At 41.6% G+C, this 11,993-nt stretch overlaps 1 protein-coding gene across 1 annotated transcript; it reads right to left on the minus strand.

The window, feature by feature from the left end:
* Nucleotides 1-446: 446 nt before the first annotated feature.
* On the minus strand, nucleotides 447-11,527 carry fam78ab (family with sequence similarity 78 member Ab). Its single transcript, XM_076087074.1, has 2 exons — nucleotides 9,912-11,527; nucleotides 447-5,430 (listed from the first exon to the last, which is right to left on the minus strand). Exons 1-2 carry the CDS (start codon nucleotides 10,172-10,174, stop codon nucleotides 4,905-4,907), a joined length of 789 nt encoding a protein of 262 aa, XP_075943189.1. The 5' UTR covers nucleotides 10,175-11,527; the 3' UTR covers nucleotides 447-4,904.
* Between the last annotated feature and the right edge of the window lie 466 nt (nucleotides 11,528-11,993).

An 11,993-nucleotide genomic window follows, 5' to 3' on the forward strand; every position in this document is an offset into this window, starting at 1 on the left:
CACTGTATGTATGTCAAATCAACATAGTCCTTAAAGAATCTCAACTGTATTTTTCTTTTTCTTTCTTTATCCTCCTTTGATTTTCTCCCATTCTTTCACTCTATTACACGTCCTTACTGGACTCTGTCTTCGTTCATTGCTTTTAATCACCGCCGTCGACAAAAAGAGACTCTATAGAACAGCAACATCTTTTCCGATGCTGTAGAAATGTCTTGACAGGCCGAGGCATACAGTACATCATCTGCTCATCCATGTATGTGTAGCCTCGGGGGTTTGTTCCTATATGCAGGCTTTCAAGATGAAACTAGTAGATTCATTCAGTATAATTAGTCATTAAGGAAGGCAAATGCAGACAGCAAAGGAAACTCATTGTTGGTTTCAGTTTGAATATCACACTGGGAAAAGTACATCTCCACATTAAAGCTAAAAGGAAAAGGAAAGACAGATGATGTTTGTACATTTTATTAATTCATGAAAAAGACCTTTTTATATATTAATTTTTTTCTGGGTTTGTTTCCCCAGTGTTGTGCATTTTCACAGTTTTCAATATTTGCCAGAACTGACCCATTTTCAAGTATTGGTGTAAAAGTCAAAGCTGAACAGAAGTACACAAACTGCTTTAACTATTTCAGTGCTGTATACGCGGAAAACAAACCAAACAAAAATGAGAAACATACAAGTCGCTTATTTTATCTTCTGTGCTACATCTGGGGTTGTGTTTCAACCATGGGGACTGTGTTGATTTGGTTTATGAAGGAAAACCGCAAGATGAACTTTTCAATTTCATGGGATAGAACCACAAGTCAAAGTCAGAAAATGAAGGCTGGCGATTGTGAACTTGGGATGTCTTATTGGTTTAAATAAAAGGGTTTGTTGATTCACTGATGATTCGTGGGGAGTTCAATAGCTACATGACGATCAGAAGCAAAGGAAGCAGCCCTCCCTTTCAACCACTTGGCTCAGCCCTACAAGCAGAACACACCACAACAAAGAATCTTCCACATGGCTACATTTTGCATTTGTAATGTTTCTCAGGAAATACAAATATGCGCGATGCATTTAATGATCAGAAACAACTGAAAACAGGCCTGGTATTGAATGCCAAGAGTTCATGAGTTACTAGCAATGTCCTACTGCATAGTTTTGGCGTTATCCAATTTTGGCACCATTGGCCCTCCATACAGCAAACACACAATGTGCCATTTTGTTTTTCTGTGGCTTATTTAAGGAAGCACATAAAGCATTTATGAAGTTCTTCTGTTGTGTTAACATAAAATACACATTAACACATCCTAACAGATTCAGACACACACACACACACACACACACACACACACACACACACACACACACACAGAAGACAATTAGTGCCCTTATCCTACAATATATGCTGTTGATCGTTGACAGGCACCCACTCAATGACCCCAATACTTCCATTTCTCTTTCACATTAAAGCATGAATCACTTCCTGATTATTAGTAAACAGGTGTGTTTGTGCATATGGCTTTGTAGCATGTGCATGTGTTCAGACGGTCCACGTGCAGGGCTGATGAATGAGTTCTCACTGCCAATGTACTGCTGTGACAATCAGATACCACACCAGGCCTGCTCCTTTCCCCCCAGGGTGTGTGTGTGTGTGTGTGTGTGTGTGTGTGTGTGCGTGTGCATGTGAGCGGGCAAGCTCTGTCCCTGTTTTATGACAAGGACGTAACCTTTCATGCACTGTGTTTGTGTGAGAGAGAGAATCATGACTCAACAACAGCGGAAGCACATCAGTGGAACTCCTCATCCTGCCTAACACACACATGCGCTTGCATGAATACACACACACACGTGCATGTTGTGAGGGCGGGAAACATCTGCGTGTCAAGGTTCAATAACATTAAATGTAGTCCAGCTCAGGTACTATCCACGGTGTCCATGGGTCATTGCAAGACATGATGAAGCAGATACAAATACTACGTCAGGCGAGAGGTCGCTGAGTTTATAACATGAGCTTTCTCTGCTGCATTCAAAACAAACCACCAATTGAAATAACTTGTGCTTGACATCCAAGTTGGGCTTGGTAAATGTCACTGTTATTTTAGGCTGGCTATAATGTCTAAATGGATTTAATTTGTTGACACCCTTCATATTCATTCCGCCGCCTCTCGACTGTCTGCAGTACATTTTAGGACTTTGACAGCTCGCCTCACCCAAACACTTTGACCCTGACCTTTGCTGTTTGGCCTCACTTAAACCTCAACCATGACTTTATCCGGCCATTGCGTTGCATGACACCGACTCGGTGCAGTTCAGCCCATCTAGGGCATGCAAGTGTGTCACTGCAGATCTAATTATGACAGCAATCCCCCAACAGCCTCTTACTTCTCTTCTCCCTTCTCCCTGCGACCCAGCCTGGAGCAAAGGCTATCGCGGTTGAGCCGAGGAGGAGTGGTCTGCATGTAGCCATGTGTAAGTGAACAAAGCAGTTCAGTTTGTGGCATCAAGTGGACATCGGGAGTTGATGTTTGAGCTCTGGTTCAGCTAAGCTCTCAATATTGCATGCTAAATATGAAGCTAGAGCCAGGACACGCTTAGCTTAGCATAAAGCATTGAAACACCGACTGATTCCCCCTTTTTCCAGCCTCGTTAAGCTAAGCTAACTGCCGGCTGTAGCTTCGTATTTAGCTTACACACATGAGAGTGGAATCAATCTTCTCCTCTAAGTTTCTGCAAGAAAGTGAATAAGCATATTCCCCAAAATGTCAAATTATTCCTTGGTAGAAATATCGGCCAAATCATAGTACTTGCCTAATGAGACATAATGTCCTAAAAAAACACAAAACCTGTTTGAGGGATAAAGGCTTTGTACAGTCACTAGTAAGGAGACGCTGATGAACTGAAATAGCAGCAGCTTACTGATCTTTGTGAAATACATGAGCAGGTGAGACTTGCACGTAAATTATTTCTTTGGTTTGAGACAAAACACAGAACTTGGTCAGAGCAGTGAGCTTGCAAGATGTTTGTAACATCTGAAAGTGAAATAGAAATAGAAAAAGGAACTTACAGAGCTCATTAACAGATTCTAAAAGCTTATGTGTGCATAAATAACTTTATACCCATATTTTGGCTTCTCTCTCTGCTTTTAAGTGTTTGGAGTTTGCAGCTGATGCACTTTTCAGAGATTAACAGCCAAACAGGCATCATCTCATTTAATGTTGGTGTCTATAGCTGACCAGAGCTCTTTATGTATGCGTGTCTGTGCCTTACATTTGCTGGCGGTGAAATAAAGGGAGAGAAACCCCCACGTTTCTGCAGCGAGAGCTACAACTGGCAGGGCAGAGAAGCGGGTCATCTATATGCCAACCGAGCAGTCAGGATCAAACTTGCATGCCTCTTGCTCTGCTCTTCAGCCTCGACAACAGACCAAAAGAAAGAAGAGGGGAAGTCAGGGGGAGGAAGAACTCTGGGGTAGGTGAGGATTACAGATGATTGAGGGTGAGGGACAAAACCACCGTTAACATGAGAGACATGTTTTGAGTTTTAATATTACAGAAAGACAAGGGGTGTTATTGTTTTGAAGGAGGGCAACAATTATATATAAAATGTGTATAAGATTGTCAAGACTGACAGCCCAGCAAGTATCCTGCTGTTTTCATTCTCCAGTTATCAAGTCCCCAGTTATTTCTCCTGTGGCTGCTTATTAATCAAAGTATTGATTGTTCAATGTGAGCAATGCAAACACAGTTACTCACTGTGGCCAGACAGGATGGATGCTACGAGAGAAGGGAAGGAAGTGAGAAAAGGGGCCCTGAGATGGAGTGATACAGAGAAAGGAAAATAAGTGTTCTGATGTTGAAAGCAATGCCTATAAACAGAATAAAGTGAATTAAATGAGGTTAGCTGAGGAGTGCCATTGAGTACTTTGTGCTCAAGTTGTTATTGCACGTCATTGTGCTGAGTGCTATTGACGAGGGTTGGCTTCACTGGTGTTCTCTGGTATCAGTACAGAGCATCACTTCTGTTGCATAACGCACTTGAAACACAACTAGTTAGTCGGGTTGTATAACTGTGTCTACGCATAATGCTGGTTGTACTCGTGAGACAATACATCTGTCGTGTAAATGCAACTGAACATAAAAGCCTTCAGACCCGGGTCTTCTTCTGTGGTATCGTCCCTGTTCTAAACCCACACATTCCAGCACCAACATGTCTGGAAGAGACTGGACAATTGAGCAAAAATACTGCATTGCACTGTGTTTAAGGCGAAAAAGTTTGCAATGGGAAGCAATGTAAACTTAAGGCAGCATGGATTGAATGTCTTGCATGTTTTTAAAAAAAAGTCCTAAAATCTAGTATGTCAATGCAACAACAAACACAATTAAATGCACTCTTCCCAGCCCATAAATAAAAACACAACTGGTATTCATACACAAGGTTTGTGCATATCCATGCGTGTAGCATGTGTGCAGACATGGTCATGTAAATACTTAAATCCACCCACACTCACAAACCCCATATCACTTGGCCCAAAACAGCCAAAATATAAAAACTGAAATGAAAAAAACAAAAGAAATTATTTTGTTCTTCATTTTTTGCAATGATTTCATTTAGCACAGTGCGACCCGACCCAGTTTGAAGGTAGAATGGTTGCAGTTTGTTCACTCCAGTTTCAAAAGTGTGTTCAAGCCCCCCCAACCTCAGAGCAACAGCTGGTCTTCTTCTCAGAGGTGGTTTCGTTTGCCCGTTTTTCTCTCTGTCAGTCTCTTTTGAAACATAAGAGAGAAGAATATAGAGGCAAAGAAAAGAAGGGAAAAGGGTTAAAGCAGTGAGAGCTGGTGATGAGCAGGAACAAAAGAAAGAGAAGAAATAAGAGATGATACGGTTCAGGTATCCAAGGCCAGTCTGGTCAGTGAAGCAGGTCAGTATTTGGGTGGGATCACCACCATGGGGTCACCATTCTTTGGCCGCCACATCAGCACCTGGGCGTCATTGGCGTTGGGCTTGACCATGGCGTTAGAGGAGATGGGCTCACTCTTGCCCAGGATCTTGGGCTGTTCCTGGGCCACGGGCTCGGTCAGAGCAGCCCTGTGACCCAGAGGCTTCTCTGGGTCCACTTGGATGTGAAGCCGCATCCTCCAGTGGATTGTCTGCAGCACAAGTGTCTCTGAGGTGGTCTGGTTGATGGCCACCAGCCACGTCATAAAGCTCTGGTCGCGGCGGATGCTGCTAAGCTGAGGCACATTGCTGTCGCTGACGGGCACGCCCCAGGTCACGCTGGGGTAAAAATTGTCATTCATACTAACAGTGAACTTGGTGTCCTTCTTGGTGGGGCCTACCACAGTGCAGGTCTCCGTGGTGTTGCCGTACCACGGGTAGTTCACCCCATCCGAGTCGCTGATGGCCTGGATTTTGCCATCACGCAGGTCGGGGAGCTCCCAACTCGACCTGGAAGTTAAAAGTCACAGATGAGGATTTACCCAGAAATGGAGCTTATGTGGCTGTTGTGATTAAAACAATTGCACTTTATTACAAATTTGGTCAATTTATAGTTTTGGTCATCATGTCTATCGGTTATAATAACTGACGGGGCAAGAAACACTAGCGAACAACAATCAAGCTGTTTTTTATTCAAACCACTTCCTTTGGAAGCGAGCATTCGTGAAATGTAAAATATGGCGTAATTGCACAACTGTATGCACACACAAGTGCAGTACGCCAAAGTTAAACCAGGAAATTGTAAACTGTCATGGATGTTTGAAACTGTTAGTTTGATAAAAATAATTTAAATCTGATGTCATCATTTCTGTTGCTGATATGAATCATGGCCAGAAAGTACAAAAAATAAGAGTTGTAACAAACCAGAATTATCCTTTAAATTTATCTCTGGCGCACTAAACCAAACCAAAAGGATTCCTCGCGTAAAACGCTCTCCAGTCTAATCCTCTCTGTATAATAGCGGATAATTTGCATCTTAATAGTGTGACAAGTCTCCTTCTTGCTATCGTTACCAACAACACACGACAGACACAAGGAGTTGACTCAAAGCCTCACAGTTGGATCTTCTCGAACTGCAGAGGAAAAACAGAATGCAAGAATAAAATACTGTGACACACACAGCGACACACACACACTGAACGGCTCAAGTGACCTGACACCTCTGGTCTGTCCGTCTATGGATTTTCTGCCCGCAGCAGGAATAAGATTACCTTTCATTCACTGAGGCCGAGGATCAGCAGGACGGACGAGATAACAGTGTGATCACCAGCCACATAACTTCCTGCCTGCTTGGCCTGGTCTCGCATTCTGATTTATGTATTCACCCAGGGGGTGAGATTAGCATGTTATGCATGATAATAGCTGGCCCTTGTGCGTGTGTGTGTGTATGCGTGCGTGCAAGTTCTGTTCTTAAAAAAAATATCACTTAATCCTCTCAACGGATATGCCTCCAAAGCAATTTGCAGTAATTCTCCATTTTGTCAGGAACTCAGACGATATTTTAACAGTGAGCACATCAAGCAGAGCCGACTGCACACAGGTGCGATGGGGAGTCGTCCACCCACTGAGAAACTGCAATCATGAGTAGAGAAAGCGTTGCAGAGATATGGCTCACTTCCTGTTTTTTGTCTTCACTGCCTGCGAAATGGTCTGACATAAGTGTTGTGAGTGTTTGTGACAGAACCGCAAGGATGTTGAAAAAACATTCACTCAAAAAAAAAAAAAATATATATATATACAGTATATATATTTATATATATATATATATATATATATATATATATTCATATATGTATATTCAACTGCATCACATTGTGACTCTTGAGTCAGTTATTGCAAATGTTGCAATGCACTCGAGCACAGTGATTCCCAACCAGGTACTCAGCTCAGGGAGTACTACTGCAGCTGCCAGGGGGTAAAGATCGTGGATTATGATTTGACACAAAACAATATATGTATCCACAGATTGATTGAGCTATAACACCTGAGCACCACAGGTTGTGACTGAGAGTGTGTGCAAACTAGTTAGCAAGAGAGCAGTCTAAACAGTTAAAAGTAATGGATGGCCGAAATAGATAGCAAACATTTAAAGGATTATAAAGAGTTTAAAGAGTTAGCTACACATATTGTGGTTGGAATAGTTGGCCAAAGAACGGATAAATGGTTGATTCGTCCAGCTTCAGCCACTGGTAGTAGCCTACATTGTAAACTTGACCAGACTAAAAGAAACACTGAAAGTTCAATTGTATAAAATATATATTTTTTAACAATATCCCCTTTTATATAGTTAATACTGTTAAATAACATCCAGTTTAAAATCAAATGAACACATCTGGAACATGACTTTCATTGAGAAATCGTGTATCTACTGAGCAACATGGAAACACAGCTCATTTCCTGTTGCTGCAACTTTGCCGCAGCATTCATTTGCATGTTGCGAGCAAATGGTTTCAAGTATCACAATTCTGTTGATGAGGCACAATGACAGATGGTGAAGATTGGACCAACTTTGTAGGAGTAGAAATTAAGAAATAGGATGCCAATGCAGTTAATGAATCAATTACAGCATGCGTAAGCCTCACCACCTGTGTATGTGTGTGTGTGTGTCGTGTGTAGACTACCACACGGCTCTACCAAGAATATTGGCAGGAAGTTCCGTCTGAAATATGAATGTCTCGCCTTAACGTTCATTTTAAGAAACATTAGAGCTAATGCAAATCCTATCAAACTGTTACAACATATACACACTCGCTTCTTTTTTAGTTTCACTTCTGCCACAGCTCCTATTTTTAGCACCTTGACATTTTTAGGGCAACAGAAGACGGCTCATGTAATCAACATATGCCTGTTGATAAATACACACATCCTGCTCAACCGTTCAAAACTGTACCACAGTAAAGCCACTCTAAAAGACGTGGTACGACAAAACAGGGAGGAAAGATGATGAACGTGTGCAGAATCCAGAGCACGTCATCCGAAAGCCAACAGAGAAATCATCCACATTACCGTCTTCAGCCGTTCGGTCCAATTACAGCACGCTGAAGGTTTATTGCCATCAAAGAAACTACTTAGTATGAGAGTCTCAGCAGTGAGAGCAGGGCCCGTCTCTTGCATCCTAAGAGTGGCTTCAAAAATGAACATAAAGTATAGGTGGCCTTAATGTGGTTGTGAAGTTTAACGACTTTAATACCGGGGTATGCGATGATATAGAAAGTACATTTTTTAAGTGTGACGGCTACGTGGGGTAGAATGTAGATGTTGGTGATCAGTCTTCTTTGTCTATGTGGGTTGTCTGTATTTATGATTGTGCTGACATGACTTTGGAGAATGCTATCTCTTAATTGTGTATTGTTTGGACAGAAAATGTCGTGCCTTTGGAGCTTTGTTCCTATAAGCACGTATACTTACACACTACTTTGCAGCCCGTTTGTTTGTAGTTAATACAATCTTTAAAGGAATCTTTTACACCTTGAAAGATGAGAGAAACTTTAAAGTGGGGGAGCTATTCTATTTTCTGTCTATATTGTGTTTCAAAATTGGACTTTTCTGAATGCGTCCATGTTCCTTTTATACGAACAGTACAGCACTAACAAAAAAAGAACTTGACAAAAGAGCATGGCAATTCAAGATAAAAGAGTAAATATTAAAGCTTGGATGAAAAAAAAAGCTATTACTGTAAACACAAACGCAGTTTACAAAAGGCATTGATCATACTGGACTTTTAGAAAGTAATGGAGGACTTTCTCTATCTCTCTTTCTCACACATACACACACACACGCGCGCACATGTAGGACTATACTGGGTTTGGGGTGTTGGGGAGGGGACTGTGTCTCTAATCTTAGACGTGCAGCTGCAATGTCTACAGATAAAGCATGTTCTGGGTACATGTCAGCTTGCCCATTACAGGATATAAGAATGCTACATTTCTGTACCAATATCGCACACACACATACACACTCTCACTTTGAAAAAAGAGGAGAAAGAAAGGGACGGAGAATGAGAAAGAGGCCTATTATCTGTGTCATGAGCATTTTTTCTTAAATCTGATTTTGCCCATGTTTGTCACGGCTAATGCAAGATAACTGTGTATTGACAAGTGCCCTGCCCTCATATCTGTCAGGTTTTCAAGTAGCCTGCAGGCCTGCAGCCACAAGCCCACATACTGAAGATAGCTCAGCTACTGATTGAACATTAAAGTTCACTTTCAGACAGTTCAATTTATTTTACTTATCTTTCTGAATACAGATATTAATGTGTAATATGTTGATTGCACGGCACAGACTGATGCTGGCGTTCCACTGGGCAACTCAGATGCAACCATAGTCAAGTTTCACTAGAATATTTCCATTGAACAATGTGCTCAGAATGATGTCTAATACGAAAACAGGAACGCCAACACGCTCACAATGACTCTTTCTTTGGCCATGGGTCCCTCGTGTGCTTGAGTTCAAACAAACTATCGTGTAGTTTTCTATTTTTGGGAGATTTCTCCAAACGTGTCTCGTGTTTTAATCAGAGTTTGGTGGTACAAAGATAATAGATTCATCGTTTCAGTCATTTTTCAAGAACATTTTTTACTCTTTCTCAGGTTCCAGCAGGAGTTGCTGCTGCTCTTTGTCGTATTTGACAGTAATATGAGTACATTTGAAAATGTCTCCTTGGCTCTGAGAAGTTTTGACTGCCATTTCTTCAAAAATATTTTACATTTCATGGAACAAAAAATTAACTAATTAATAGAAGCAGAAAAATTCTGAATTGTGGAAGAGGTGACAGTTGCATCAAATGAACCTAACCGAGCTTTAATGGCTTTATTCACCAGTTATAATTCTCCTTAAAATAATATTTGTCATTATTGCCTGGTCCATGAGTCTCAACCAAATGTGCTCAACACATGCGCATCACCTAACCATCACCTAATAATGATACTCACATCCCCTTGTTTCCATACGTATTGTAGAACTCCATGTGGTTACAGGCTTGAATCCAGCCAATGGTCCATGTCTCTTTACCGGCTACTGGCGGCACTAGGACCCGGGCATAAGCTCGGAAGTGCGGTGTCCTGTAGCGCAGGACCACGCTGGATGACTCGTCGATGCTGGTAGGCTTTGGGTCGATGGAAGTGTTCACCTCCACGACGATGATACTGTCTCGGAAACTCTTGGGCTTACACCTGATACTCTGGATACAGCCCATTGCATTAAATAGTAACACAATCCACAACAACGTCCAGAGGTCTGAAGATTAAGAAAGACGCATGGAAACAGCAAGAAAATCACCACAGGTGGATCCACATCATGTTTTCCAGAAAAAAGCTTACCAGATTGAAAAGTGCTTATTCATAGCAGACTGTCTCAGAAAGCCATGCATCTTTGATGCAAAAACTACTTTCAGAAAAGAAAAAGAAGACAGGCCTAGGAAATCTTCATATTTGTTGAGCGCATGCTTTCCGGTGCGTAAACGCAACTTCATCAAACAAGTGCAGGTACAATAACTTTCCTTTTTCCGTGCACTGATGTTTTCATGCTGTCAAGTTACAAGTCATCGCTTTCTCAATGCGCTTTTATCACATAAGGATTTGATCTTTTTTGGCGACATGCATCCATTGGAAAGATGCGCGTAAAAGGTTCCGGTTAATTATGAGCTAAATAATTAACAAATACTACTAATGTTACATCTTGGCGTCATGTTCTCTTTTGTGTGATTCTTTACGTCACTACCAGCTCATCGCTGGACCATTCAAAGGCTAATGCTCTCTGTCCAGCTGGTGACAGGAATCATAATCAAAAATGTTGTGCTGGCCAGTGCACGCGCGGACAGTTACAAACGACTAATGGCAGCGCAGGGGTGACGCTCATATTATGTGGAGCAGCCTTATGTCCATTTAATCCGCAATAGCCTCAATTCCTCACAATAAAAAGTGTAATTTAACGATGGAAGCGCGTTACACTGAACGATTTTATACATGTGCGGATTAACGGCTCGTGCAGTGCAATTGCATGAATTATGGTCTATTTTTGGCTGACAAAAATAACATGCAAAAAAGTCTACCTATAAAACAGTGCACTGGGAAGTGTCCAGTGTCTGTAGCAGGGTGAAATCCTGGAGAAATTCAGAGTGAACGGCGGCACACACAGTTTCTTCGGTCCGAGAGGTAATTCCGTTATCTCCTTCACAGTCGCTCCCGTTATTTGCAGCTGCAAATTATTTCACCGTCCCACAGAGAGAGGTAGCCTTTCCACAAGCATTGCAATCTAGTCGAGTTTCATCCACGCGACATCCAAAGGACACCGCCGGGTCAACTTTATCACCCATTTCACCGGATCCATTCTTAGATTTTTACAAAATAAATAAAAACAGCCTATAATGCCTCGAAAGGGAGAAAAGATGCCAGCTGTCACATAGTTCGACCGAGCCGACAGTTGCAGCCCTGTCTGTGATGGGATGCAGTTCAGCCGAAATTCCTGCACAAGCTGTCATTTCTCCGTGCTCGTCCCATCGCTGCCACGGCAGGTTCACCCCGCTAGGTATTGGTCTATTTCAGCTGCCTGGGAAGCAGCTTTATAAGTATCGTTGAGGCGACACTTCCGCTCTGGGTTGCAGGCATGCCGGGAAATGTAGGCGCAGGGGATTGCAGCCTGATACAATTATAAATATTTTAACAGTTCACCTCAAACCACCTTCTAGGCCTTTGTGTGATGTCGAAAATTATATTTTGTCCCTTTACATATGCACGTTATAATGTTATTAATAATAATAATAATGTATTCTAATTATTAAAGGTTATAGTCTTTGTGTAGTAGTGGCATTTGTTTACTAACTTGATCACATTCATTTAAATAATTAACCTGGGGATAAATATACAATAATATGAACTTGTGCATATTTATTTATGTTATAAACAATGTTTATATGTAATGTAATATTCAACTGGAATTGCCATCAACATTCATGCCAATGAAGTTTATTTGAAGTTTATTTATTTCGGGGCAGGCTGGATATGTCTGTGATCGGT

This window comes from Anarhichas minor, unplaced genomic scaffold (genome assembly GCF_050575085.1).
Source record: "Anarhichas minor isolate MPS153535 unplaced genomic scaffold, ASM5057508v1 ptg000002l, whole genome shotgun sequence".
Classification (NCBI taxonomy): Eukaryota; Metazoa; Chordata; class Actinopteri; order Perciformes; family Anarhichadidae; genus Anarhichas; species Anarhichas minor.